At 36.1% G+C, this 27,871-nt stretch overlaps 1 protein-coding gene across 1 annotated transcript in view; it reads right to left on the bottom strand.

The window, feature by feature from the left end:
* Positions 1-13,340: 13,340 nt before the first annotated feature.
* The window catches only part of CPT1A (carnitine palmitoyltransferase 1A), a gene marked incomplete at its 5' end in the record, with an annotated part of 30,619 nt that continues 16,088 nt past the window's right edge, over positions 13,341-27,871 (bottom strand). The window contains 7 exons of the mRNA XM_082000556.1: positions 13,341-13,484; positions 14,982-15,074; positions 17,714-17,818; positions 18,890-19,042; positions 23,561-23,695; positions 25,002-25,166; positions 26,025-26,141. Coding sequence (XP_081856682.1) covers positions 13,398-13,484; positions 14,982-15,074; positions 17,714-17,818; positions 18,890-19,042; positions 23,561-23,695; positions 25,002-25,166; positions 26,025-26,141 — 855 coding nt within the window. The 3' untranslated portion in view covers positions 13,341-13,397. The remainder of the gene's footprint in view (positions 13,485-14,981; positions 15,075-17,713; positions 17,819-18,889; positions 19,043-23,560; positions 23,696-25,001; positions 25,167-26,024; positions 26,142-27,871) is intronic.

The raw sequence follows: 27,871 nt of genomic DNA, 5'->3' as shown, positions 1-27,871 counted from the left end.
TGAATTAAGCATACAGGCAACACAGGTAAATTGGTATCTTCAACTTATTTGTTAATAAAAAAAAATTACCTGAGGCTGGCTGTCCTCTGTTAGCCCCTTTCTTCTACAGTTTAAGTTTGAACCCAAATTTACTCTAAAATAAATAGCATCAATGAAGGACCTAGAAGTTTTCTCTCCAGAAATGTTCTTCTCATTGAAAAAAAACAAGACATAAACCTGATCACACAAAAATACCCGACATAAGAAGCCACCACCAATTTGTCAGCTAGGAATTTGAGCATAGTATGTTTTTCTCTATGACATGAAGTACATTTAAATTCAAGTGCCATAGACTTAAAATATTTTGATAAAATAAGAAAAATGTCAGAAACAATTAAATATATTTAACCTGAGTTCTTATTTTACAAATTTCCAGAGTTCTGAGAGAGAATCTGGAACAGAGGTCTGCAACTTATGCAACAATTTACAAAAAAACCAGGGAGAAAACCATAGCTGTAAGAGTAAGTCTTTGTGTAAGTCCTGTTGAAGAACTGCCTGTAAGTATATGAGCATCCTAGCCTATACAGAAAAAAGCAAATATCAGTCATAGTAAGATTACAAGATGGATCTTATACATGTACTTACTTCCTTCTCATCTAAAGAAAGAAAAAAAAAAAACCTTAACTCAAAAGTTGAATAGTCCCTAGACACTTTTAGATATAATTTCTGTACCTAATTCTTTTACTTGCTGTGAAGACAAGCAAAACAGAGGAAAGCTCAAGCAAATAAAAACTAAGAAGCGTATGCCAACACACTCTTCCTCAGCTTTTTCTTCTCTAACATTACAGCAAATGAATGAGAGTTTGAATTTTATAAAGAACATGACCTTTAACTTGAATATGCTTGGTTTACTCTTCTGATGGCTTATGACAAATACAAGTAAATGGGCTTTATACTTGGAGCATCTGCTGAGAGTCGCTCACACTCAGCACCTACTGGTATTGAGAGCAATATCTGTGCTTGTATAGTGCTAAATATTAAGTCTTTGTTTTCTCATTGCCACCAAAATGCACCACTGTAATAAAATTATAATAATAAATAATTAATTGAATCACGTTAATAATGTTTCTGATGAAGTTATATTTAGGTAAAGAAATATTTATTTAAATTTAAACTAAACCACACTCATTTAAACTAAACCTCACACATTTTCTGCTATTCAAATGAAAATGTGTTACTCCATCTAAACAGCATTAACTTTAGGACCTCAAAAACCACGTTCTTTAAAAATTGATAGCATTTAAAGTTCACATAATTATGTAAATACTGGTGAGATATTCTGAATCCTGAGGCTAAAGTATACTCATAGGCCTCAACGCTGCTCTTCATTTATAGAGCAACAGTGACACTTCGTGGCAAGCTAGGGTAAATGCAAATGTATGCAAGTGCTTAAGTTAAATGTGCTTTATATGGAAAGCAATCTGTATATTAAAAACTTTCAATAAATTCAACATATACATTACATCATTCTTATTACAATGAAGCTCCTCGAAATTTTTCAGTTATAAAATAAAGTAAAAAATAACTGGTGATAGCTACATTAGCTTTAGCTCACCTCACACTGTTGCGGCCTAAAAACATAAACACATGCAGTTGCACATTAACAATCTATGATATACTATCCGACAGGCTAGAGAAAATTTTCTTTTTTATTGTACCTGACTGAAGATAATTATGTTGGTTGTGATACTCAGGAATTATTTGAACTGATTTTAGTTCTTGTGTGCCACAAGTTACACAGAGTATTTGAGTACCTCCTTCCAGCTGGCAGATAACCTGGAATGAATAATGAATGATTAGCTTTTACCTTAGAAACTGTAATTCTAAGTCTATAAAGGTTTTCATAAGAGTACCACCTGTCTTATAAAGCTTCATAATCACAGACTGGAATCTCTCAAACAAATGGATTATGGATGAAAATGTTTGCTTTTTGACCCTTAATTTTAATTTATTTTGGGAAGCAGCTATTGAGATCTAACGTTGTAGCTCCTAAACCTAGGTGATATAGATTCTTGGTTCTCTAAATTGCTCCATGGGGACTTGAGGAGCATATTGTAGCTATTTACTAGTGTGCTGGCTTCAGATTCAGTTCCCTAAACAGAACATGACATTATAATTGCTCGGGTTTAATTTCATTTATTTAGCCATGATTTTAAATCAAACTTTTCCTTCAGATGAAGTAACCTTCATATTGTTTGGCTTTTGGTTGTTTTTTGTTTGTTTGTTTCTAGCTGTTAAATAGAAAAAAATGTTTTTTTAATATACATACATATAAAGTAGCAGTATAACTAGATAAAATTTAGACTGAGTCCAAGGAAGTGACTGCCTTACTATTCTTGATACACCACTTATTAAGTGGGACTGCTTGATGCTATCACAGTACAAATAAGTTAATTTTATCTAGCATATAATTTTGCTATCAATTACAGAATATAATTACCACAGGGTTGGAATCATTTCTGTGTGAACATCTGGATTCCTCTGCTACACTGTGCAATGCTAGTAACTTGCAGCCAGACTTGTCAACATTTGAACTCTGAAAAATTGCTCTGTCTTGGTGATTCTCAGTAACATTACTAACTGCCTCTCTTACCTCAGCCTGAAATACAAAGTTTTAATTCTTAACAGGCATGCTTTAAAATCTACTTTAAATTCCAAGCAAATATAACAAATGTAAAAGTTAACCTGCATAAATCATGTATTTTAAAGCAAGGATTGTATTCAAATGAAATACTGAGAATAGTTAATTTACTTGTCAATGGCAGAATAATTTTTGCTTATATTTCAAGTAAAAATATTCCTGAAGAATAACAATGAACCATAACATACTTTACAGTAACAATGGTGTTGAGTGTCTCTGCATCATGAAGCATCAACTGATTTCTGAACTGCCTTGGAGAGGTTAGGCAATAGTCATAGCAAATTAATGCAAAACAAGGATTAATCTTGAATTATATAACTTGACTGTGGATCATTGGGATTTAGTCTAAGTAAGAAGTAGTCACCTGAGACTGGACTGCAAATTCAGTTATACCTGTAAATCAGATTGTTCCAAAATGAACTTTTGTTACAGTGATCAACCACTGCGTGTCATGGCATTCTGTAATAGATGCGGTGCCACTTGCATTTGTTGAAAACCAATTTATCACCTGTCTTGCTGATCTATTAACTTATTACAATGTCATATTCACAAAAGTCACGCTTCCAGATGAAGCCTTGCCCATCAATACACACTTTAAAACACTGAATGGACAACCTTGAAAAACCTGGTTACAAAATTCCAGTAATTTTAAAAAAATCTCCCTTTCATGAAATACCTGAATTTCTATAGTTTGGCTTACACATGTCTAGCAAATTATATTTGAAAAAAATTCAAGCATTTTAAGAGAATAATTTAGTTGCAAAGAACATGTCTCCATAGCCAGGGAATGCTAATGTTAAAGCCAGATTTTCATCCTCAGCTCTGTTCTTTATATGCACTGCACACATGATAAAGGCTCAAATACTAATCAGCTTCCCAAGGGTATTTGGTGGAGTCCCTCTAGGCAGTTTGTGTTCAGATGGCCTTAGGAGAAGCCCCCTCCCTAACTGGCCTCAACTGGAACCAGAATGTACAAGTGGCAGACAGGAGCCAAGTAGACTTGTGCTAATAGGAACGGAAACAGGCAAAAAATACAAATACTATTCTTCCTTCCTCCACAATGTAGCAGTGTAGGAAATCTATGGAGTAACAGTTTTCTTTCCCTCCCCTCTCTTTTGTGAACAGATCAGATAGGACAGTGTTTGAAAGAAGCTTTTACCCTCTAGCACTTAGAATAAATCCCATTTTAGACATCCAACATTTGGACAGATTCTTCCAATAATAATAAAATCTTGCATGCATACTTACTATTTCATCATAGACAGAAGCACTAGTCTGAAGTAAGCCACAGATATCACTGGAATATTCTAGTACATAAAATAAAGCATGTTTTGTTTACAAAAAGATCCATGTTTTATACCAAGAACTCCTTTACAGCATCAATAAAAGAGATTTTGATGTCACTATTCTTGCAAAAGAAATATTTAATATCCTTTTGTAACAGACTTGCTGGGAAAACCAGACTTCAGTTTGGGTCTTTTGATGTCCTTAAAAGCTTTATTGTGCCCATTTGGTAAAACTCATTTAGCTTCACGATAAACTACCTTGTAAGATCAAAACTAGCAAATCAGTTTAACACTGAGCAGGATTGTGAACAGGTTATGGGCAGAATACATCAAAGAACTGCTCACAAGCTTACTGTATTATGAGCATAAATACAAACTACCTAACTTTCATAACCAGTGGTCAAACTTCAAAGTGAAATAAAAACATTGTTCAACTCAATTACAAAAAAATGTGCTGCAAGAAGGAATATCTTCTTCACAGTTCCCTGAAGGAATGGGGAGGTGGTATGAGAGGAAGGAGAAATGAAAAGTAACACTGAACTATGTGGTTGAATCAACATACAAACAGTGGTCCATTCTCCTTTCAAACGTTCTTAGTTATATTAACGTTATCAGAAAAGGCTCATACTGTAATTTGCCAAATCCAGAAATTAATTATTTAGCTATTTAAATCCTTCCCTAAGATTATAAGAGGACCAAAAATAAAAAAACCCTCAGTCATTTGGGGCACTTACCATTTAATCAATTGGTCAAGTTTTGTAACTGTATAGTACTGTTTTGGGTTCCTTTAAATTGATCAAAACAAATACATTTATTCTTACCTGCAACTGGAGGTATGAATGATCTGAACACCTGAAGAAAAGAATGTTTTGTTTGTAACTATTTTATGCATTAAATGATTCATTTTTTAAAAGCCAAATGAATAAACAAAAAAACGGAGTTAGTAATGTTTGAAATTGGAGGTTATTTACATTTTCATGATGTAATTAAGCACATAATGCTGCAGCCTATTCAGCATTACCAGATACCATTATATACCTTGAATATTATTTCTGCTTTTTCTGCTAAACGTATAGCTATGGTTCAGATCTAATGCATTTACAACTATAATAACATCATGCTTAATACCTACATTTGTATTTTCAAAAACAAACCAAATGAACAGAAAATGGAACAGAGACCAACTATTTTCTAGTTTCAAATTAGAATTGAAACTGTTCGAATTAGACAATTTGCTCTCTGTCTGTGCTGTGCGTCCTCTTAATACATATTAACAGCAGTTTAGGAGGGTAAGCAAGCAGCATAGATACAACCCATCAGCTTTCTTTATTTCAATAAAGTTATTTCTGACAGAGCAGATCAAGGAAACATGCAGATTTAGTATGATAAACTGTAAGGATACTAGGAAGAGAGCTGGGCAGAAAATTTTTTTCTAAATCTTATTTTTAGGTTGTTGTATAGACACTTAACAAATTTTCATTAAGTTTAACTTGACCTTGAAGAAAGCAACTGTTATGCCTTAATCACACCTTTATTTCCTAAAGGCTTCCACCTGTCTTTTGAATCTTATTAATGATTCAAAAGATTGAAGGTCTTGATTATTAAAGAACTACTGGTAATACTGAGCATGTGTGTAAACAACCTTCTAATCCAGAGATACTTTTAGTAATTAATACTGTAATCTGAAATTAGAAAGAAAACCAAAACTGCCCATCCCTGGTATACTGTTCTATTAGGTAACTGTACAGTAGACCTCAAGCATGTCAGGATGAAATGCCACTGGGAAACAGACTGGGCTAGGTAGTGTCAGCAATGACTACTGTGATAGGAGGTTTACTGCACAGACAGCCTCGCAGCTGACACCTGGCTTCAGCCCGGCACTTTGGTGGGATACTGCAAGGGAAAAAAATCAGACATTGTTTTCAACCGAGTGATTTTTGCGAGTTTTGGGTTTTTTTTTAATGCTTTTAATTTTTGAATCTGAGAACACCACTGTTTGTCAAAATATTTACATGGGAAAAAATGTCAAGTGATATGCTTAATTATTTCAAGATAGTTTCTCAGAGGAAACCTCAGTGCTCCTCTAGAAGCAGCCACAGTGCAAACTTAAAATTTGGAGATTTCTACAGATGACATTCTACAGCCATAAAAAACATGCAAGGACACATAAGTATTCTACATATGAATACCCTGCATTAAACAGGTGGATTTGGTCCTGTGAGCATCAAAAGAAGTTTTATGCTGTGTACATTTCTAGATAGGAGTTGATCCAACACAGAAAATATAACTTCACACTCTACAGAAAAGCTGACAAAAGTAGTAAGCAATGGGAAACCCCTCTCTCACAAAACTACTTTCCTCATGGAGATTTAACAATACAGCCTATGGTTTACTGTGCAAATAAATTATTTTTAAAATTTATAGTCCAAATGAGTTAAAGATGACAAGTATGTCACCTGTGGAAATAAAGAACAACAGTTAATATCCTATTTGTACTTTGTACAATTACCTAATAGTTGCTAATGCAGATGGCAATACATAAAACCAAACTGGGTATATTTGTGGCATGGTAAGAGTTTTTTAAGGATCAAAATAACTACCATGCCATTTAAAAATATGGCTTATAGTATGGACAAAAAAAGAACAGCAGCCAGAATCATATGTTCACACTGCATGCTATTTCTGACAATATAAACCAGAAATTTATTTCTGTATTTACTACTAAGTTTGTTCTGGTATAAAATTTATGACATAACTTTAAACATTATGTGGATCCCGTATAAATTTTAATGCAGCAATTCCCCACATTTAAATCACAAATAAGCATGAACGTATAAAAATTCCTCTCTCACTTAATCTTACTGGTATCATTCTAACATTTTGATTGGCTCTTCCTTCTGGAGAAAAAATGCTTGAAGTTGGAATGCTGCAATTTTTAGGCTGCATCGCTACAGAAGAAAGAAAGTGGACACCATTTGAAGGCAGATTAGGTGAATGCATATGCTCAGCTTCTTCTGGAAGATTTAATTCCTTGTATTTTTCAAGATCTTCATCATCACAGCTGTTGTTTCCAGGTGGATGTACTTCAACTTTTACTATTATATTTTGATTTTCAATGGTAAGTGGATACTTGAAGTGATCTAACAAAGTCTCTCCCACGTTTACAGTGCATAAATGATTGTCTTGACTAGATAGCAATCCTTCTTCAATGGGATTATTAATTACTGCAGTTTCCAGATTAAAGTTTTCAGAACTAGCAGGACTATTTTGGCTAAGTATTTCAGTTACAAATCCGCTGTCTATTACTGATCTTGTATCAGGCAATATCTCATCCTCCATAGTCATGGACAGACTGTCAACTGGATCATTTTTTTTTTTTCATTGAAGATGATTAAATTTTCTATTTCAGTATTCTTCTGAATAGTTTTTCTATCTAGAAGTGAATGAAATAGTCTTAAGCAAACAACACATATAAATAACACTGACGATTAACCCAATTAACATATAACTATGAAAGAGTATGTTGGGATTCTGAATCTAGCTTCGAGAAAGTAGAGGCCACCGTGCCAACACAAACATGCTGCTTTTACCATAAGAACACATTCTTTGTAACTTTTAAACACATTACCAGTATTCAAACTTAAATCAGAATTTTGCGACTTGGCTTTATAGTAACCCCAAAAAATCAATCACGTTTGATGCAGTACCTGTAGACAGCTATAATTACACTGTTGTAAGTTTGAGTCAGTAAGGCATGTTAAGACCAAGCCTTATCTGTACTCTCCATGTCACTGTTGCCAATTACAGACAACAAAAGCCAAAGCACCTCTACCCAGAGATCACAAGGCCCCCATTTTTAATGGCCAAGATCCACCTGCACTGTCATCACTACTATTTCTGGATTTAGACTAAAGCAATATGGGGAAGGTCCCCCTGACTGGACTGGGATGTGGCAGCCCTCTAAAGGCTGAACTCTCTGACCCATATGCATCAACCACTACCAGCTCTGGCACATCCATGGGGCAGGGGCGGGAGACCAGCACTGCCCTGCTTTGGCTACCCTCCCCTCTCACCCCACATCACCATGCTGGTTTCCAGGGCAGAAGGGGAAGCAACAGGCCCCACGTCCACCCTGGGCCCTCAGCAGAGGGTATGTCTCTATCCCTTCCTCTAGGCAATTCACCTTCCCTCCCATAGCTGGCGCCCGCTCTTCAGCGAGTGGGGAGCAATGACCACGCGCCAGACCGTTATGGGAGGCTGGGCATGCGCCAGAGCGCCGCTTCCAGCTTGCCCCGCCCCCTGGCTCTGCCCACGCAGGCGAGTCTAGCAGTCCACAGAGGCAGCAGCTGAGCTGAGCACACACATGGCCTGCGAATTATGTTGGGTGTTTGGGGGGAATTTTTTGTTTGTTTTGTATTTAAAGTATAATTTCCTTTGGAAATGCTCTCGCATTACATGGAGTCAAAGATAAATCAGGACCCTGGTACAGAGTAAGAGGTTATTTGCTATAATCCATATAGAAGAGTGCCACTCAGCACTGGCAAGGCCATACCTGGAGTACTGTGTCCAGTTCTGGGCTCTCCACTATGAGAGACACATGGACATACTGGTGAGGGTCCAACAAAGGGCCATGAAGATGATTATGGGACTGAAGCATCTCTCCTATAAGGAAAGGCTGAGCTGGGACTGTTTAGCCTAGAGATATAAAGCGGAAGGGACGGTGCAAAGAAGATGGAGCCATGCTCTTTTCCATGGTGCCCAGTTATAGGACAAGAAGCAACAGGCACAAAGTGAAACACAGGAGTTTCTCTCTGAATATCAGGAAACACTTTTTCACGGAGTGGGTGACTGAGCACTGGCCCAGGTTGCCCAGGAAGGTTGTGGAGTCTCCATACTTGGAGACACTCAAAAAGCCATCTGGACATGGTCCTGGGCAACCATCTGGTTGGACCAGATGACCTCCAGAGGTCCCTTCCAACCTCAACCATTCTGTGATTCTCTGAAATAGCCGGCTTCCAGCTTCTGCTCTTAGAGCCCTTTCTCAACTCATTATGTAAATTTTGGAATTGTCACCCCAGTGCCATAAAGATTTCACAGTTTAGAAAACACTATGGCCATTTAAGATAAAAGACTGTTTCCTTGAAAGCAGAAACTGTATCTAAACTTTTCATTTTATATTTTAATGTCTTAATTTTTAGGAAATTTTGTGTGTTAAAAATAACCCAAAAACCACCCACAGCAACTAAAAACTTATGCTTTTGGTTACAAACTTCCACCAAACTTCCACGCAGTCCTGGGTCTGCAGCCATGAAAGTCAGGGAAAAACAGAACAAAACAAAACTCCTTCCCTCTGAAAGGTTTCATCTAACAGATAATTTTTTTATTCTACTACTTCCCAACAGGAGTTCATTAATCTGAGCCAGAGCTGATTAATCCCATGTATCATGTACAACTACAGCAACATTTTCCAAGTATAAGATACATCTTATAATTGCCACCTTTAAAAACAGGCAAAGGGAAGAAGGGAAAAAAATCCAAAAAAATAAATCAGTATTTTCTGTGCCTAGAAAGTTTCCATACAGCATTTCTGTTCAGACTGAACATATCAGTTTAGCACTTCAGTATCCAGCCTTGGTGGGGAATGAGTGACATACAACCAGGAACTAACAGGATCTAAGAGCTGAAGTGTGTAATTAAAAATCACTGTGTTCTTTCATATAGTGAAGGCTGCAACACCCAGAAAAACTGCAAGCTAAATGACTGTGAAAATGATCTATCACACAAAAGTATTTGGAGGGTTTTGGGGGTGGGGTTTTTGTTGTTGTTTGGTGCGGTTTTTTTTAATTCAACAGCAATTCAAAAAAACAGCACATGAACCTTGAAAGTGTAAAAAAAAAATCCTCTTCAATTGTCTCACTAGTAGTCCCTAGTTTTAATGCAATTTCAAAGGAGTTTTCAGGTACTGTGAATCTTCAGATAAAGCAAGCAGCATTTTAACAAGGTTAACTTTCTGTGCCTGAACTAGTTCTCCACTGCCTTACCATTCATATTCTATGGATTATTCACTGTAAAGATCAAACCAGTGCTATCCACTAGCTTGCAGGCAGATTGTTTCACAGAAACATTCCAGAAGTTATTTGGATCTCATGAAAAAAACCCATCTAAAATAAGACCAATGTCGTTTCTTTTTTCTACTGAACCTGAAAAAGATAAACTATTCACTAATATATTCCCTATTAACTAGCAAGACATGTATAAATCACTGCTCAAATGAACTGAATAGTCTGCTACTACCATTCCTAACTGGATTTAATAGCAACGATTTCACAAGTCCAGAAACAGCAGTGAGGAATCTCGGAAGAAGATACAAAAGATATTAAACATTGTACTAGGTAGCAGTAATTGTGAGATTTTGCTTTATTTTTTGAAGTCACAGAAGAGAGTAGACAAAGTGTTGAAGGTGAATAACCAACCACAGATGTAGAGTAATTGAACAAGATTAAAAAAAACATAGCTTAAATTAATGTATTTTATACAAGAAAACAATTGATACAAAGGCTGAATTAGAAACATGATTTTCAAAGGCAGGCACATACTTCCTTAGTCCCTCAAAAAACTCAACCCTTAACAGAAAATTTAGTTTGGAACTGTGTTAATCCTGGACAGTGGTGGCCTCTAAATGCACTTAATGCTCTCCTAATTTCTGGCATGAAATAGCTGAAGTAAGAAATTTGGAAAATGTGCATTCGAGGTATTCCACCAAAATTCCACACTGCTATTTAATAAACAGGTCCATTTATTATCATCCAACCTGACTTTTACCACGTACTCAACCCTAACTTTGAGCTCTGAAATCACTATCTGAGAATAAATGATTCAACTTTTTAGTAACAAATTAATAGTTTTTCTGGAATGTGAACATTTTACTTTATTATAAAGTATACTGTACTGAAAGGTTCATTCCAACCTAGGTAATTTCAGTTACATTCCTATGGCTTTTGAGCAAAAAAGCAAGCAGTTTTACTGTATGTACACAATATTGACATAAAGATTTAATTATTAATAACCCATATTCACTGTGGATTTCTAAGATTTACATCCCAAAAGCATATTTTATTTACATGCTGTTGACATTTTAGAGAAAATGAAATAAAATCTTATCTGTTTAGGCATTATGATCTATCCCAAATTAAAAAGAAGATACATTTAACACCACAAAATGTTTAAGACATTTAAAACATTTTATGTTTTAAAACATAAAAAACAGCTTTCTGTGCCAATTATACTTACTGTCTAAGAATGTAAAATTGCATTGCTAACTATAATTAGACTGGAAACATTTAAAACCTGAGAGTCAAATCTAAACTTATTTTTTTAAAAGAAATCCTACCAGCTAATACACCCTAACGTTAATTTAAGCACAGATTGGTCAGTGGTCAATAGACACCCCCCCACCCCCCCAAAAAACCTCAGTGCATTATTTCTGTAGCTCCAAAAGAAAAGATCACTATAAAATTGTTGCAGTAGTTTGATAAATGCCAGGCTTGCCAGCCGCAGTAAGGCTTATTTCAAAGTGTCCTTTCCCACACACTGTACCTAATCAAATAATGAGCATCTTTGGCCAATTCCTGTGAGGGTTCCTACATTTATGTAAGCATGCATTTGCTTAAGTATGTATCTAGGATCTTTGCGGTTTCCCACCCCAAACATACATACACACGTTTTAATAGCTAGATCAGAGTTAAAAAAAAAAAAAAAAAATCTAAAACATGAAGAGTCATAGAAAGTTACAAATACTGGCCAGAAAACATTCAAAGTCTAATGAGAAGTTTTGTATGAACCCGAACGGCCTTTTAAAATCAGCATAGTTTTGGAGCAGCATTCACTGTATTACTAAACACCTGGTACCTTACATTAAAAAAAACCTATAAAATAAATTGTTGTGCTAACAGGTACCCTTTACTTCAATGCATGATGTAAAAAGTAACCACAGCTATAAAGCATGAGGAAGAGAAACATCATGCATAAAGCTACTCCATTTTGTAGCAGCCATTTTATTTCTGCACTTGGAAACATTACACTCCTTTTTGAGTGAAATAGCTTTCCCTTCCCTCCTCATATCCTTCAGAAACTCTGCTTGACCAAGAACTTCTCCCAGGAGGGATTTGAGAAGGCCATGATTTTTCCATTCTGGAGTTATTCTCCACAGCTTCAATAGTTTGCCCTTCTCATGCGGGTGGTTGGCAAGGATCACTACACCATGTAGTAGTGGTCTGTCCAGGCTGAAAGCAGGCAAACTGCAATTGATGTGCATCTACAGGCAGCCTTGCTTTGGAGACTATTCAACAGGTTGCATTTAACTAAATTGACATTGCCTGGGACCCAGAAACTCTTACCTCAAATGACCACATACACTATTCACCAAAATAAACACATGAGTATCTGTAGCTCTGAAACAAAGTTATGCATTTCATAGGGACTGGTCTTTGCCATTTAAGATGAGAGCATCTCATTAGAGCTTTAAACCTAACTGCACCATGTGGCAACATATTCAAGTCTACTTATGCCACATCAACATAACTTATAATTTGAAAACTAGATCTGTATTACTACTATTTTATCTCCTTGACCACTACAACAATGTAAAACCAACTCCCAGCATAAGCTTTTTTCCTGGATTTAGGATCTTTTTTTTCCTAAGGCACTCACATGAACAAGTACACAGGTACATTTATTCATACAGAAATAAAATCAACAATGTGACAAACATGCTTGTTAGTAATAAGAAAAATGTTATACCTGCTAATTAGGTGACACGTTTTACTACCCAATGAAGCACTACCCAATGGTGGTTTTTTTCCCCAAAACCAAAAAAATTTCTACAACTTGGTATGTTACAGGGGGTTATCCCAGGGATTTTTGGGGTATGTTTTACGGAAGTTACCTTTAAAAAAAAAAAAGACACTAAAAAAAACAATGAAGGTAAACAGACACAAGTTTGTGAAGAACATTCTGCTATTAATACATAGCAAATCGAACTTTGTCTAGTATTTGAGTTTAAGATGGTGTGTTTTATCCCTTTGATTCTGGAATACAAGTAGATTAATTTTAAGTAAAAAAAGGGCAAGTGTATACAAATTAAGAGAAAACTGCAGGAGTTAGAATATACACGACTTCATGCAATGATACTATACTTCATCCCTAGAAACATACAAGATTTCAAAAGTCATCCTTTGTGGAAACAAACTCTTCCAAACTACTGAAAAACAATAATGAAATATTTGATACACTGCTAAGGTTTTCATAGATGATCAAGATGATGTTGACTCAGTTTCTTTGCCACCGATTGCTTGACAAACCTTGCCCTCATTCACTGTTCAGAAGAGTTCTCATCCCAACAACAGGAGATGGCTTAGTGCCAATAAGGCAAATCACTTGGTACAGTTTTTAGTAAGGTTAAATAAACCCATGATGTCAACCATTGCTTTTTGGATGTTTTTTCCAAAACGATGAGAATCCTTAAAAAACAAACAAAAAAAAACACAAAGACTTGTACTTTCAATCAACAGTTATCTTTTAGGCAAAAGAAGAAACCTTTTAATATTTTGTAATTTTGGAGCTTACGGAATTAGGGCATGTATTTTACCATAAAATGGGGAACTTAAACCACAGAAATTTTAATGCTATACAAATTAATCCAGGTTTATGTTATTACTGACTAATGAGTTCTTCATTATGCATTTACTTTCCTACAGACAGAATGGAAATCATCTCCTCCTGAAATCATATGCATCTATAGCTTTCTGTTAGTTTAAAATAAGTGGGGTTTGGTATTGTTTTTTTATACAAGATATTGCAAAAGCTGATTTACAGAACACAACAGAATATTCAGAAAGTGTATGACTAATGATCTAGGAGTACTGAAAGAGTAGAAAAACATTTTGTATTTGAGTTCCTATCAGAATCATGAATCTTTTGCCATTGAAAAATTACATAAAATACTGAAAATCACAACTATCTAAATGTAAACAAACTATGAACTACTTTTATTTATTCTAAGTGTCAGGTGAATGGTGCAAGGAAGAAATCAAGTATATAAATACAAATTATTAGCTACATTACAGGACCTACTACAAAGACCCTACTGATATCAAGGTCACACACATGAAAGGCTGCCTTTGCTGTATGGACCTTTGAATTGACTAATAAGAAAAAATACAGGGAAATTTAAAGTACAAGCTAACAGGCATCTGAAGATTTGAACTATGAAAAAACAAAGTTGTATTTCCTAATCTTTAATGATTAACCAAAGGCATCAAGATCTCTGGGACAAGTTAAGATCAAAATAGGAAAACTAGTTCAGCTATGTAATCCTAAACAAATTCTGCATGTTTATTAAAGTCATAAAAATCTGAAGGGAAAGGGTGAATTGAAGCTCACTCAAAGCAGGCCTCTGCAACAGTAGGATAATGAATAGATGACATCTACTGACATTCTAATAACGGGTGTTATTCTAATAAATTTTTGATTATGTTTCTCAAGCATACATTACAACTTCTGAGCCAACTTCTTTCAGTATTATTTAAACCAAGAAGGTCTACAGAATAGGGAGCATACATTTTACTCTGTCTTTACAAGTGCAGCCAGAGACAAGTCAAAGCAAAACTGTAATAACAAAAAACAGGAAACACCCATCTTACTGTTTATGGGACAGATATGAGTAATTTTACACATGTGTAATTCCCTGGAACTCACATAAAGATGACCTTGGGCCATATGCTTTCTTTATGCTTGAAATCATAAGTGAAATAGAATACAGTTTTCTTTGTCCATAAAGCTATTAAATTTATAGAAGAGACAAAAAAACCAGCAAAACGGCGTATGTTGAGAAAGAAAAAACTCATTATAACTGTGTGTTGCAAGTCCTACTAAATTTTTTAGACAACAAATAGAACAGTTTTATAAGCAGGTATCAGAACAGATTTATTAAACCATAGGAAAGGACTAACCCTTACCGTCTCAGAACAAGATATTTTGCTGGAGACATGAAAATGGATGGAATTTTCATCCAAGATAATATAAGAAACACCATAACCATCATCAGCGACCTAGGTGAAGAAAGAAGAGAAAAAACAAGTTCTAAACTACTTTTTTTCCTTCCATTCCTAAATTATCTTATACATAGTTACACAATTCTTACTGTGCAGTTTTTAAAATCAGTTGTGATTTCTCCTCAAGCAAAAATTGATCTTCCACATTTAATGCATCATTTCTGAAGACTGATACTACTTAAGTTCAAGCTTAAGTTCTAGCTTCATCTGAAGCACATGGAATGAAATTTTGCTGAATATATGTCTGTAGTATTTCCGAGCTTTAGTATTTTGAAATAGAATACTTGTTCGAAGACCTCCTCCTATCAAGTTCTGGCCCTAAGCAGATTCACTGCTTAAGTAGAAAGGAATAAAAATAGTTCAGTTGTACATCTAAACATCCTGTTTCATGGGATCACTCTGCAGATGTAAACAAATACAGTATATAAATACACGAGTATACAAGCCTTGTATTCATAGAGTAGTTTGGGTTGGAAGGGACCTTCAAAGGTCATCTAGTCCAACCTCCCTGCAATGAGCAGGCACATCTTCAACTAGATCACGTTGCTCAGAGCCCTGTTCAACCTGACCTGGAACATTTCCAGGGATGGGTATCTACCACGTCTCTGGGCACTGTGCCAGTGTTTCACCTCCCTCATTGTGAAAAATTTCTTCCTTATATCTAGTCTGAATCTACCCTCTTTTAGTCTAAAACCATTACTCCTTTTCCTATCACAAAAGGCCCTTTCTTATAAGCCCCCTTCAAGTATGGGCAGGCTGCGATAAGGTCTCCCTGAAGCCTTCTCTTCTCCAGGCTGAACAACCCAAACTCTCTCAGCCTTTCTTCATAGGAGAGGTGTTCCATCCCTTTTCATGGATGGAACACCATCATTTTCATGGCCATCCTCTGGACCCAATCCAACAGGTCCATGTCTTTCCTGTGCTGAGGGCTCCAGAGCTGGATGCAGTACTCCAGGTGGGGTCTCACCAGAGCGGAGTAGAGAGGCAGAGTCACCTCCCTTGACCTGCTGGCCACGCTTCCTTTGATGCGGCCCAGGATGAAAGCTTGCCCAAAGGAAAGTCATCTGACTGTACAGCAAAGATATGATGCTGAACACCCATATGATGAGCAGAGCTCTGGTCCGATTTTAACATTAGCAGCATTAACTGTCCCAAGTTTCAGCCTGATGTTATAAAGTATGCCTAGTAAACACGGACTATCCTGCTGCCACCCTCCTTCCTCTCTTTCCTAACTCAAAGGATTACAGCCTTCAAAGCTCTTTGCTGCCACTGCTGCTAAGCAGCCTGGTAGTCTTCCCTCCATTAGTGCTACAGGGTTATATTCTACAGAATGCGTAAAAAACCACAACTAAACCAACAAACAACACACACACCTGGACAGTCTCATGTACTGAATCTCCAGGCTACTTCAGCAAACTAAAGCACATTTTTTTTAAGTATACAAGAAATGATGAGGGGAAATGTAAGCAGGGTTATTTGGAAAGGCAGACAACTGAAGGAACAAAATTAAAGGAATGAAAAAATAGTAAGAAGGGAGTTAATGTAGCATTAGCAAAAAAAAAAAAAGGAAGTTAGTGCTAGAAATTCTTGCAGCCAAAAACCTATTTTATTGCCAGACCTCACCTTTCTGGGAATTCTAACTACTGACTTTATAATCTGCTGGAGCAAGCCAGTTTCTCATGAATGAGCAGCATTGCAATAGCTATGCTTTCTTGATACTACAATTTAAACTTATTCCAACTTCAAGAACTCCTGAAAGCTGTATCAGAAATATGAATAAATAAATTAAAAAAAAAAACAAAACAACACAACACAAACCCCCAACTTCTAGCTTGACAAAACAACCAAAATACACTGTACTTTTCATCCTAATTTCTATGTGGCAAAGAGAAGTTCTGTGATCCCTCTCATTGTTCTTTCAATAGAAATACTTTTTGAAAACAGATTAATCTACTCTATAGCCCCATAAAGTCTACTTAACAGATCTCCTTAACAACAATATCATCATCAATGGCCATGTTCAAATTCTGGTAAAATGCTACAGCAAGTCAGAAGCTTGTAAAATCTCTAACAATCCACTAGTTTCTTGAAAGTCTACAGAAGCTGTAGAATATGGTTTTATTCTTGACTTAGCCATTATATTAACACTTAGAAGGGCAAGCAGAACAGTTTGAGTAGCTTAATTTGGAGGAAAGCATGAATGCATTTTTAATTAATCAGGAAATATAAAGAACAAGTCAAGTATAATTACTTTTACAAATCCTAACCTTAAAATCTAGTTTAAGTAATAAGGCATTTGTCACGGTAATAATAGCCTGATGTACAGAAGCTCTGGGCATACATAATGTGATAGAAGTCCACACTTTATCAGACCTCTCTGCCATGAAGCCCTGTATCACATTTGAGAACTGAGTATTTCCTTAAGAATAATCCGTTCTTGTAGTGCGATATGAGAAAAAGGTGATGAAGATTTTCCTGAGCACATCCACATCATGGGAAAACATTAAAAACACATTTAAAAGCATGTGTTGCATCTATGATGTGCAACATTAAGGTATTACAGATCCAAAATTTTTACATTGGCATATTCAAAATAAATCTGTTTTTAAAGGGGCACTTGTATTTAGCAAACATACCGGTCCAAATCCACCACCACAGGATAACATCTCAGGGTTCTTCTTTAGATCAATGTGTTGCTGTGGTGTCTGACTTGTTGACAGCCTCCAAGGCTCTGACAAAACCTTTTTTAGATATGAAAGAGATGCAAACAAGTATAACACACTGTTTAAGAACATGCAACTTCCTCAAAAACTAGTCAAGGTAAGTTAGCAAGCACCGAATAAAGCAATATTAACGATAACTCCAGTTCCCATTTCAATAGAATGAACAATTAAAAAGGTTAAAAGAAACAGCTAAACTTGCCCTGATATGCAGACTATTAACATATGAGGTCATGATGTCAATTCCTCAAAGAGAATAAAAGTTCCTTCAACTGAAATGCTATTTCAAAACAGATTAATCTGGTCTATAGCCTGGTAAATTCTGCATAACAGGTCTTGTTAACAAGATCATTAATGGCCATATTCAAATCTCAGTAAGATACTACATCACATTAGAAGCTTGTAAAATCTCTAACAATACACATGTATCTTGAAAGTCTTAAGAAGCTGTAGAAAGTTGTTTTATTCTTGCCTTAGCCACTACTCACATTTAGGAGGGCAAGCAGACAAATGTGAGTAGCTTAATTTGGAGTCAAGCTGGAACACATTTTTTATTAATCAGAAAACATGAACAAGTGCAATATAATTACATTTATAAAACCCAACCTTAAAATCTGCTTTAAGTAATAAAGCATTTGTCACAGTAATAAACATTGACATGAACTTTGTGCATTTAAAAAAAAAAAGCAATATACAGCTCCCTTAACTCACAGTAACTTAAAAGAAAGTGATTTTGTCACAGTTCCAAAAGAACATTCTTGAGAGAAAACACACAGCCTCTGTTGTGCTGCCTTGAAAATACGTAAAAACCACAAGCAACCAATATTTTTTTTGTAATACTGACTATGTCTTTCTTGCAATCCTTAATAACATGTATTACACTACAAAGCTCACAGAAAGCATTACTATAGGTCTATTAATAAAGTGTATATAGAGAGAAAAATGAAACTTGTAACCTACCAGCAGATGTTAATGAATGCTAGCTAAACTCTTACCTTTTTTCTTAGGAAAACCAGAGTTCTACAACTATGTAAGTAGATACCACAAAACACTAAGTAAACTATAATTAAGTTATCAGTAAAAGTGACTTACTTCCTTAAGGAAAGGAGAATCTACAGCAAGGTACTTGGACACAACATAAAGGCAGAACAGATGGCGATCAATGCCAGCACCAGTCATGGCGAGACGATATAAGTGCTGATGTTTGGTAGCAGCAAGCCGAAAGAACTTAAGCTTATTTTCATTCTAACAATGAAAAAGAGATGAAGAAAAATCAGTTAAGTGAACTGGGTTGAGGATCTATGTGCAGAAACTAAGTTAGAACTTAGTTCTCAAGCCTAGAGAACTTAAGGGTCAAGTACAAGACAATGCATGCAACTGACACTAAATACTACTAGCCTCTGGCTTTTCAACTTTGTGTATTCAAGTTCAGGTATTAGCAAGTGTCAACTATTACTTGCTATAAACTGTGCGTAATGAAAACAAATCTGTATTTTAAGTGTGCTCTAACCCCAGAATCAAACATGATTACAACTCAGGTTTACTACATTATTGTATATTTAATTTCCAGAAATACTGGTCTTAAAAAGTTATAGAAAAGCAAATCTCAAAATGATTTAAGAAACACTGGAACTGCAACAGCCATTTTAGAGGGTAAACAGACAACACAATGTACTGGGGTCCATGAATGCTAGTAATTTTTTAAAAGCCTTCTCTTAAGTACTCAGGAACAGGTAATTCCAAAGCGTCTGAAGTCAAGCAAGCAGGCAGAAGGCCTGCTTGGCTGAGCAGGGATCTTTTTTTAGAACTTAGGTGGAAAAGGACAAGGTATGGATATCGGAAGCAGAGAGGCAACATGGGAGGACTACAGAGATGCTGTTCACCAATGCAGTGAGAAAATTTGTGCAGCCAAAGCTTGATTAGAGTTCAAGCTGGCTAGTACTTTGAAGGACAACAAAAAGGGCTCTTTAAAATATGTTAACAGCAAAAGGAGGCAATGATATCAGAGATGATAACATTGCTCCCTTACTTGAGGTCGGTCACCTCACAAATAGATAATAGACAAAGCAGAGAGGTTTAATGCCTTCTTCATCTTTGTCTTTAACACCGATAATGGGCCCTGAGACCCCCGGAGCCCTGTGTTGGAAGGCTGTGACTGAGGGGATGATAAACTCTGAACTTGTTTGAGACTTGCTGCTCCAGCTGGAGGCACATAAGTCTATGAGGCCTGGTGGGATTCATCCCAGGGTGCTCTAAGAGATGGCCAATGTTGTCGCGGGACCTCTCTCCATCATTTTTCAGTGGTCTTGGGAATCCAGAGAGGTCCCAGTCAACTGCAAGCTGGCAAATGCTGTTCCCAATTTTCAGGAAGGGTAAAAAGGAAGATCCTGGTAACTACAGGCCTGTCAGTCTCAATGAGTGCCTGGTAAAGTCATATAGAGATGGTCATTCTGGGAGTTATTGAAAAACAAGTGAGAGACAATGTAGTCATTGCTCAGAGCCAACTTGGGTTCCCAAGGTGAAAGTCCTGTTTAACTTAGTTTCCTTTTACGACAAGGTCACCCATACACAGGCCAAGGAAGCCAGTAGATGCAAGGTTTTTTGGATTTTAGTGAAGATTTGGATAACAGTCTCTCACAGCGTTCTTCTGGACAAAACGTCCAGCATACAGCTGGATAAGTCCACAACAAAGGGGGTGAGCAATTGGCTGATGGCTTGGCCTCAAAGAGTTATAATAAATGGGGTTACATCAGGCTGGCAGCCAGTCACCAGTGGGGCTCCCCAAGGCTCAATTTTAGGGCCAGTGCTCTCTAATGTTTTTATAAAGGATCTGGACACAGGAATCAAATGTACATTAAGTAAGTTTGCTGATGGTACTAAGTTAGGAGGAGCTGTGGACTCCTCCAAGGTTAGAGGCCTTATGGAGAGATCTGGATAGACTAGGGAGCTGGGCAATCACTAACCCCATGAAATTTAACAGGAGCAAGTGCCAGATCCTGCGCCTGGAATGGGGTAATCCTGGTTATACATGAAAGCTGGTGGACGTGAGCCTGGAGAGCAGAGGGCAAGACTTATGAGGAGCAGCTGAAGTTACTTGGTTTGTTCAGCTTAGAGAAGGCCGAGGGGTGACATCATTGCAGTCTACAGCTTCCTCAAGAGGAGCAGCCGAGGGGGAGGTGCTGATCTCCTCTCTCAGGTGACCAGCAATAGGACACAAGGAAATGCAATGAAGCTGCATCGAGGGAAGTTCAGATTGGACAATAGGAAAAGGTTCTTCACTGAGAGAGTGGTCAGTCATTGGAACAGGCTCCCCAGGGAAATGGTCAGGGTGCTAAGCTTGTCTGAGTTCAAGGAGCATCTGGATGATGCTCTTAGTCATATGGTTTAGTTTTAGGCAGTCCTGTGAGGGGCAGGGAGTTGGACTCAATGATTCTTATGGGTCCCTTCCAACCTGAGATATTCTGTGATTCTATGAACATTGGATGGATGTTGCAAGGGCTGAAAGAAAGTGTCAGTTCAAAACACTTAGATAGCCAATCTGTTAAGATTTTTATAATGTGGAATACAACACACAATATATGGCAACCTGTCACTTCTTATCTCCAGCATCAGGGCATTTTACACCACTTATTTGAGACACAGTGAGCAGCCTATTTGCCTCCAGCAGGAGAAACTAATAAATCATTTGTAGTTATGCTAAGCATGCCTACCATTGGCATTCAGGAGTAAAGATTTGTGGATAGTCCATGGAAAATACAAGTGCTCAGGAAAAATTCTAAAGAAAAACCCAGAGAAAAGCAGAAGCAAGCAGTAAAGGCAGACAAGTATTTTTAAAATAATATATAAATGTATATAATATAATCTTCATGACACATAAAAACTAAAAATTGCATTATGAAGGCATGGTTCCTCTGCTCTGCAGCTGATCATTCCAGATGAAGGGCAGTAATGAATCAACAAAACTGAAAAAGAATCATGTTTGTTGTAACCACTAAAAAAAACCAAAAGTGTGCAGAATGACATGTGCTATATATGATCTTGCCATGTATGGGCTACCTTATTCCTTTGACAAAAATGCAGATATTAGGACTATTACATCTCTGCAGTTAACATCAGAATTAACAACTACATCAAAATTACTTTCTATACACAAAGTAGTTGTACACTAGCTGTGCCATACAGTTATGTATGACATGTTGACATGATTGGATTTCCAGACTTGCACTGGTTTGATCACAGCTCCCAGCACAGCACATTGAGAAATACAGGGGGATTTTACCTACACAGAACTTCCAGGAAAAGGAAGAAGAAAAAAGTTTTTCTCTCTGTGCATCTATTTTCTTGCAGTAACATTTATTCAGAGAATCATGGGGATAGAAAGAACCTGAACCATTTACCTACTTAGACTTCTCTGCCCTAAGATCTGATCAATGAAAACTCTTTCCTGAAGGACCATTATGTAACTTTTAAAGATTTTCAAAGTGAAAAAACAACCTCCCCAAGTAATTATTTTCAAGCTTCTCACCATTTCCCTCCTTACTCCTTATCCTTACTAGCAGAAAATGCTTCCCTAATGTGTTTCTGAAATTCAACACCATTACTTCTTTGGACAGAGAACAGATGTTGCCATCATCTCTGCATCAGACTTTTTATCCTCTTGAGCACAACCTGGCTCCCTACCTCTTCCACAGTGTTCTCTCTTCTTTAGACTAGGCAAGAATAATTCAGTACAAACTCTCCTCATAGATCCTCTTCAGAGGTTTCTAACCATCCTTCTTGCTCTCCTTTAGACTCTTCTCCAATTCATCCATACCTCAGGTGTGGTGTCCAAAACTGGACACACCACCCCAGTTAAAGCTGTACTAGAAAAAACGTGCAGAAACAAAAGACTACTAAAAATAAAGGGCAAGATTAACTAAAGTGAGGGCTCAGTTTCTCCTAATGGCAATGTGTTATGTCAGTGTTCAGTTACTGTTATTATAGTCCTAGATCTTTTTCATTAGAACTTCTACCCATGCAGCTGTTACTCAGGCCTAGATGTACCTTGAGTACATTCCTATGTAATAAAATCCTCTTTTTCAGGTCAAGTTTTTATTGACTCTGAAGAACTGGAAATCCCCTTCAGCTTAGCAAAACCTGCAAATATAATGATTTATTTCATCAACTGTATCCATGAAAATTGTGACTAGCAGTGGATTAAAGAACAAAAAAAAAAGCCCTCGACGATCATCCTCCACCATTGCATTTTGACAGCAAACATTTTAGCCAATATTGTCCAAATTTTCCAAACCAAGAAGTTTTCCCCTAGACCATGCTTGCTTTGTCTGCTAATCAGAACATCACAAGAAAGATTAAAAAGCCCACTGAAATCAACATTATAAGAGCAACTACTTATTTCCTGTGAGTAATACTTGCTTTCCTGTCAGAAAGGAAAGCCCAACTGGTATGAGATTACCTGTTGTACAAATCTATGTTTGAGTTTTACAAGTCACAAAAATTTCACAAGTCATCTCAGTTTTCTGGAGTTCAGGAACTGTAACAATTGGCATATTTGACTAAGTTACTGACATTCTCTTTTGGTATAGCCTTGAATTTCTGCCATATTGACAGAAAATGTGGACAATTACCCTATGCTGCACTTCCTTCCTAAAAAACAAAGGCATCACTCTAAGTGTTTAAAAACTATTTGGGAACTCTTACAGACACCTAGCGATAATTCATGTTCCTCAGGGATTGTATAAGGCAACAACACTGTGAACTTACACTTTCAGTTGGGTCTTCCATGATTCGAACAAAATTACATGATTCAACAGTACACGAACGAACAGTTTCAGTCCTGCCTTCTCTGAACAAGCGTGTCATAGAGGCTTCATACGTTAAAGAAAATTTTCCCATGTCCTTGAAAAGGGAAAAATAAGAACTTAAAGGTTTAGCCAGACTTAGCTCCTCTTTCATAATCAACAGTTCAAGGTAAGCACACAGGATATGAGTTTAATTTGTGGAGTGATTCAACTTTAAGTTTTTAGTAGCCCACCATTAGCAGTCTTACCCAAAGATAATAAAGGCACAAGTAAGATTAGTAGCACAATTTCATAAATGCTAATAGAACAACCAAACTAGCAAGGACAACCCTCTGTGTTTTATATTCGGTCATCTTCAGTTTATAGAAAAGCTGATTTAAAGGCTATCAAAAACCTATTTGAAAGTTCAGTGGTTTCCTAATTAACACAGCTGTGGTAAGAAATTGAGAAAACTGTAAAATCCTTAAAAGTATTTTCAGTTAAAAGTTTAATAGCATGGAGATGTATGCCAGTGTGGGGATTTTCAAGAATGTGAGAACTGAAAACAGTTTAAAAATCCAGGAAGTATGGCTTCTGTATTTCCTGTAGATGTAGACAATCTACAGATTAAAAGTTGCTAAATGATAAAAGTTTATCTAACACATGTTAGCAACTCTACCTGTCTAAAATATACATCAGAACAGATTGTGAAAATTTGTTCAGTTTTAGATTAAGAGGATGGGTAAGAGAGGTGTATGCGTAATCAAACTATTTGCCATGTAGCTATACTGCCCAATGGTAAGAAAGACTGTAAGTGCTGATAGCAGCCAGAAAACCCAGATGCTTTGAAAAACCAGTTGAAATTACATTAAAAAAAAGAAAAAAAAAAAGGACAAAACATTACCTTAACAGTGACAACTAGAAAGCAAAATGAAAAACATGCATGCTGCTACACCGGTGTTTTCTGAAAGCACGTTATAAAGAAGGTGAACTAACAAAAGAAAATATAGGAAGGAATTTCCATTAATCCTCTTAAGGAGTGTCCACAACTACTGAATTAAGGGTGACTCCACACTAGAAGATAAATGTTACATTGTTTAGATTATAACATTTTTTAGCTTATAAACACAGCTACTAGAGGTTTCATATCTACTTTTTTCAAGTCCAAAATGCCTAGGGATAGACCAACTAAGCAGAAGAGAAAAATTTGCACAAGTGTCAATATGCCAACATTTGGACAATTAATTTCCAGCTATTAATCTGTTTAGGGTTTGTACCAATTTCCATTTAATGTCTTTAATAACGTTGCACACACAGTGCAAGATTACTCTAAAGTACTTTACACAGTCACATGTTTTAATAACAAGCATGCTATAACCAATTTAATGAGATTCTATAAGCCAGAAACAGTCTATTCTTCTTACCCGATAGTGAGCAAGCTGCAGGGCAAGTTGCACGAAGGCATCAGGGCTGGTTTTTGCTTTCTTTATTAGTCCCTTCCCAAAAGCATCAAAGAAAAATGAATGGAAGTCCACATCATCTGCCAGAGCTACGGCAGTGCTCAGAGACCTCTCAATCACTTCTTGACACTAAAGTAAATTAAGAAATAAATAAATAAAATAAATATGCATATGCACACATATGCATGTGCACGTGTTCAATGGTCAATGTGTTTGATGTTGAAAAAGTGCAAATATATTTAACTGATAAATAAATGCTGCCTTTATGCATGCCAGGAAGGGAAAAAGAGGAGATGCTACCTTTGCCAAAAAGTTAAAATTTAAAAAGCTAATAAAAAAAGCAAATACACATCTGGAGTCCAAAAATTACTCTTTAAAAAAACACCAGTATTGAGACTGTTCAGATCACTAGAACATAAAAGATGACCCACAGAGATAGAATGGCCATGGCTGTGTGGCTTCTAATCTGCCATACATACTTAATTAAACATATCACCAACCATTACATTTTTATTCAAAATTAAAATACAATAGGTGATGGCAGTTTTTTTTTTTTTCCTGAGTTAAAGAAAAGACAACAACCAAACCTTTAGACGTATACAGAATTTTGAACACAGCCAATCTCAAGGAACTATTACACAAGAGCATTTGTTGTAACAATAGTAATAAAACCTCAGCAACTTAAACTTCATTTTAATCCAGTTAACTATTTCAAATAGGTGGCCACTTATTTTTAACATGTTGCCACCAAGAAAGTTTCTAGTAAAAAGCTGACATTTCCTTGGCCAGAATTTTTAGAGAGTGATGTTAAAAACCCCTGATATCTTTTTAAGTAAACTGAGTAATGTCCACATGTGAAATACACATCTTACGGGACTCAAAGGAATTTGAAGCTGATTTCCTGACCAGTCAAATCATTTAAGTAATTACTGATAACCCTATAAAAGAGGAACTCCTTCCTCAAAACACTAGCTGTTCTGTACTTACTTCTTCTGGAATTTCCCACTGTAGTTTGGTAGGAATAGGAATAGTGTGATTGGTATCTCCTTTGCAATGCCCATCTTCTGAATAGCCCAGTTCGAGATACTCAGTTGCCATTGCATTCTGCAAAGAATGTACTTCTTCAGAATTGCAACACATTACATACTGCTGTAATTAGCATAAATTAGGATTTCATTGTGAAATCAACATAATCCATTTTCGGTACATAGTGAAATACAATGTACAATCCATTCCCAAATACCGAAAACAGCTGCAAGTGAAGCCACCTGGTTTACCTCTTGTTTTAAGGCATTTTTACTTGTGTTCTGAATGGGAAAAATGCCAGATATGCACAAACACCTATTCAATTACACTGGTGCATTTTGTTAAATGCTACAGAATTAATCAAAATGTTTCAATTAAAAACCCACCTCAAACTTCCTAGTAGTAAAAAAAGTCAGTCTTAGAGCCTTGGATTTCACAACTTTTGTTCAATTTAGATTCTATAGAATTTCTGCAAGCTTGGTTTCTGTCAAAACTTGTTCAGCAAGAAACAGTTTATTTCAGAGTAAGTGAATATTCCTGCAAGAATTTAATAATTTAAGATTTGCATTCCACTCAAAATTGCAGTTTATTTTATACATGCATTAGAGCTTTTGGGTGGGGAGGTAGAATGTTTCCAAGATGAACAATACAATTTGAACAAAAAAAAAATGGTCTGACTACACAAGATTTCAAACAACTTCTTCAATGTAAAAAAAAAAAAATTTAAAAAAAACCAAACAGAATTATCAATAGATTTGAGTTTGCTCAATATGGAAAGAAAAAGCTTGACAAAAATCTATTGCATGTTCTACACAGAAATTTCTAATCTCATTTAATTTAATTTTCTCACTTAGTGGTCAGAACATGCCAGAAATAAAGCATAATCCATTCTATTCTAAAAATAGAGAATCTATAAAGAGCTAACAACAGATAACTTTTTTAGGAAGTGAGATACTACTTAGTTTATTTTACTCATCTTAATTCTTAGCAGAAAATGAACCAGCTAATAGTAAGTACAGCGATATGAACTAAAGCATATAACATTCATTAAAAGAAAACAAAGTAACTCGTTTCCATTGAGCTATTCTAAACTGCACTGTCAAGTCAATCTCCAATCAGTTTGGCCTTCTTTCTTCCTCGGTTAGAGGATGCATGAGGATTTTTTGGTCTTACATACATGGAAATGCTCATATAATAAAATTAGGCAATTACTTGCAGCACTAGTCAGACCTAAGACCTGTCTGAACAAATACATAATGAAATCGGTACTAGCTAACATTTATGAAATAGTTTTGAGTGATTGAGTCATGTAACTGTTTATATGTTTAAGCTTCAAAAAGAAAAAAAATCAAATAGGAATTTAAGTAACAAACTAAGCTCATGATGAATAAACCTGACAAAAAGTGCTTTTATTCCATTCATTGCAAATAAATACAAGAGAGAATTTAAACAGCTTATCAATCTGAAGCTCATCAAACAATGATGAGAAGTTAAACTCAGTACATTTCCTTTAAATTTTGAAAGTAAGTGTGGGATTTTTATAGCACAAGAAAATTTAAGTGCTTCAGGAGCATGTATATACATAAAATACAATACCATATCAAAGAGGCAACAATCTATTGACTTACAATATTATAAATAAGTTAGATGGTGAGCTGTATCACTTTTCTATGAAGACATCTATGCTCATTAAAATTCAATAAAGACCTTTAATTTAGAGGAGTGCAACCTTTTTTTTAAGCAAGGTTGTTTTGTTTGTTGGGTTTTGTTTGGGTTTTGGGTTTTTTGGGGTTTGTTTTTGGTTTGGG

Source organism: Phaethon aethereus (genome assembly GCF_964289735.1).
Source record: "Phaethon aethereus genome assembly, chromosome: 5".
Taxonomy (NCBI): Eukaryota; Metazoa; Chordata; class Aves; order Phaethontiformes; family Phaethontidae; genus Phaethon; species Phaethon aethereus.
This window is presented reverse-complemented; position numbering and strand designations above follow the sequence as displayed.